This window comes from Anoplophora glabripennis, unplaced genomic scaffold (assembly GCF_000390285.2).
Source record: "Anoplophora glabripennis isolate ALB-LARVAE unplaced genomic scaffold, Agla_2.0 scaffold7778, whole genome shotgun sequence".
NCBI classification, from domain to species: Eukaryota; Metazoa; Arthropoda; class Insecta; order Coleoptera; family Cerambycidae; genus Anoplophora; species Anoplophora glabripennis.
The window spans coordinates 1-2579 of record NW_019423852.1 but is presented as its reverse complement, the minus strand read 5'-3'; the positions used below and the strand labels follow the sequence as shown (position 1 = coordinate 2579).

Here is a 2579-nt window from a genome sequence, read left to right as displayed (position 1 = left end):
GTTGACATAAATTTTTATCATGGGAGTGTAATGATTTTGGTTTGAGATGTTCATACAAAATTGTTGTATATAGGTAAATTTATATAAAATTTTAATGTGGTACACAACATAATCTTTCATTGAATTTAACAGTATCCTGTAGATGATTATGAAAAAGTCACTTATTTAGATATTTTTAGTTTGAGAATTACCAGCTAATAGTAGTATTGCTCTCTGTTATATGTACATAATCTGCGAGTGAGATATAACCTACAAACTATATCTGTTTTTATTTGTCAATGCTGCTGCTGACATAATGTGATAGTTGTACATAGCACCTGTACACTGGCAGAGAGCGATCTACAGACCTGTAGAGAATAGCTAGTACCATACTAGGCAAAATAAACTTTTTAGTCANTTAGAGAAAGAATTATTAAAGGGGCTTCATATTTAGTCGTTTAAGGGATGTTTCTAAGGCATTGTGTCTCTCTTTATTAACATTTAAAAGAGCCGTTGCCTTGAAATTATCACTCTGCTCAAATATTCACAGTTCTTAATGGACTCCCTGAAGTCTTGAGAGTAACCGCTAATGTAAGATAAATAATTGAAAAGGGGATTTATAAAAAATAGAAATAAACTGATCTACTTCCACTTGGGTCATCAGCATTTTCAAACTGTACAATAAAACAGGGAAACTTAATGTAAAACAATGATAATATCTGTTTCAGCTTCAACCACTACAACTCCAGTAACGATAGAAACCACAACAGGACCTTGTAAGTAATACTAGAATTAACTGAATAAAGAAGTTTATAGGAATTTAATAACTCAAAAATAACTAGGAAGACAGTAAAACCCCCAGAACACATAAAAGTAAACATTAAATTGAATTAATGATTAAATTTTGCCTAATTTAGATGTTACTACCAATGAGCCGCCTTCTCCCGGAACAACTACATCACCAGGTTCCACTACAACTCCGGGTAAGAAAAGTGTTTTGTAAAATTTTGTCAAACATGAGCTATATTTTGTATTTTAACTGTTAGATGGCAAGTTAGATTCATAGGATGACCATAAAAGTCTGGAATTGATTTCGTGAGACTTTTTCACAATTACAAAGTATGTTCGGTTCTTCCCTTCGAATGCTATGAACAGAAAACTCGCTTCATCATGCTTTCCTACCAATTTTCCTTTGTTTATGATCAACTTAAATATTTTTCAGCAAACTTATGTGCAAACATGCCAGACGGAACCTTCCTCTCTGACCCAAGCGACTGCAGTAAATTCTACGAGTGTCTTTATGGAAAAGAGATTTCTGGAACCTGTCCTCTAGACCTTCTTTGGAACGAACAGAAACTTACTTGCGATTATCCTGAAAACGTAGTTTGTAATAAGTAAAATACCTTTACTGTGTACTTTTGATCTGCAGTTTATATGCAACAAATAAATAAATAACTCTGGAGGTACTTAATTTATTGACTAAGCTAAAAGTAATGGGCGTAATATAATTAACGGGAGAGAGTGAGAAATTAGGTTTAACGAAACGGATTAATAAATTTTGAAAAATCTTAATAACGTGGGAAAAATAATCTGGCAGGATTTTGATGAGATATTAATTGTTAATTAAGTACAATCCTCTCTTTTAATTCGGGAGATGATTAATTACATACAACTCATTTTGTCTGCAACATTTGGCCCAAAAATTACAGCGCCAGATGTTTTAATGGTAATAAACTATTAATTGAAGGAAAGACAAAGTATTCTGGCGCCCCAGACGGTTATATTACATGGAACTTGACACCCATTTATGCTCAGTTGAGGTCACTTTTTATGAGGCAATAAACTAATCCCTGTTATGCATAATTAAAGAAATTCAGAAGAAATAATGCTTTTTATTCATTGTTGGTTAAAACGTATTTATTACTTTCAGGATATTTCAAAATATGTTTAGCAAAATTTTGTTGAAGTGAAGATAAACAGGAATGAAAGTGAAATTTTCTCGGCCGACATTTTTTTGATTGAATTTCTTTTTTCATATTTTAAAAATAAAAAATGGTGGAGGCGCCGCTCGATGTGCACTGTGACATAAAATCACAAATATTTCCTGTTAATTTTGAGTTGAACCAAGAGGCTATTATCGTTGGCAAATTCTTCAGGGAACTTATTTTTGATACAGGTAGATTGCGATCGTCATTCATGTAAAAATTCTGGGTTGTTAACCATTGGGCATAGTCCATCCCTGGCGTTCTGGACATAATGAAGTTTCACTTACATTAAAAACAAGCTGTACGCTTGTATTATCGATCACCAAATTTGCATCATGCTGAAGTTAATAGTTGAGAGACTGTAAATAAAAATAACTTTTTCATTTTCAGCTTTGAGAGCCAGTAACTTATTAACGAAGGCCCGTATGAAAAAAATGTATATGAAGAACTGATATTATTTTAACCTCATCTATTTATCCCAAGTATCCTGTATATATAGACTTTTAATGAATTATGTATAATAGGGCACATGTATGTTACAAACTCCGATTTAGATATCATAGATGAAGAGCAGAATACTCAATTTAATATTAACATGAAGAAAAATAAGTAGTA

The 2579-nt window shown here is 32.2% G+C and overlaps 1 protein-coding gene across 1 annotated transcript; it reads left to right on the top strand.

The window, feature by feature from the left end:
- The first annotated feature begins 673 nt into the window (after positions 1–673).
- LOC111693074 (probable endochitinase) lies at positions 674–1441 on the top strand. The gene is made up of 3 exons (XM_023457204.1): positions 674–755; positions 897–962; positions 1202–1441. The coding sequence occupies exons 1-3, from the start codon at positions 689–691 to the stop codon at positions 1375–1377; spliced, it is 309 nt and encodes a 102-aa protein (XP_023312972.1). The 5' UTR covers positions 674–688; the 3' UTR covers positions 1378–1441.
- The last annotated feature ends 1138 nt before the right edge of the window (positions 1442–2579 follow it).

Bases quoted from the DNA above. Each gene is read 5' to 3' on its own strand.
- LOC111693074 (XM_023457204.1), top strand. From the start codon at position 689: ATGATAATATCTGTTTCAGCTTCAACCACTACAACTCCAGTAACGATA. The intron at 756-896 runs GTAAGTAATACT...TGCCTAATTTAG, and splicing joins AGAAACCACAACAGGACCTT to ATGTTACTACCAATGAGCCG. The intron at 963-1,201 runs GTAAGAAAAGTG...AATATTTTTCAG, and splicing joins AGGTTCCACTACAACTCCGG to CAAACTTATGTGCAAACATG.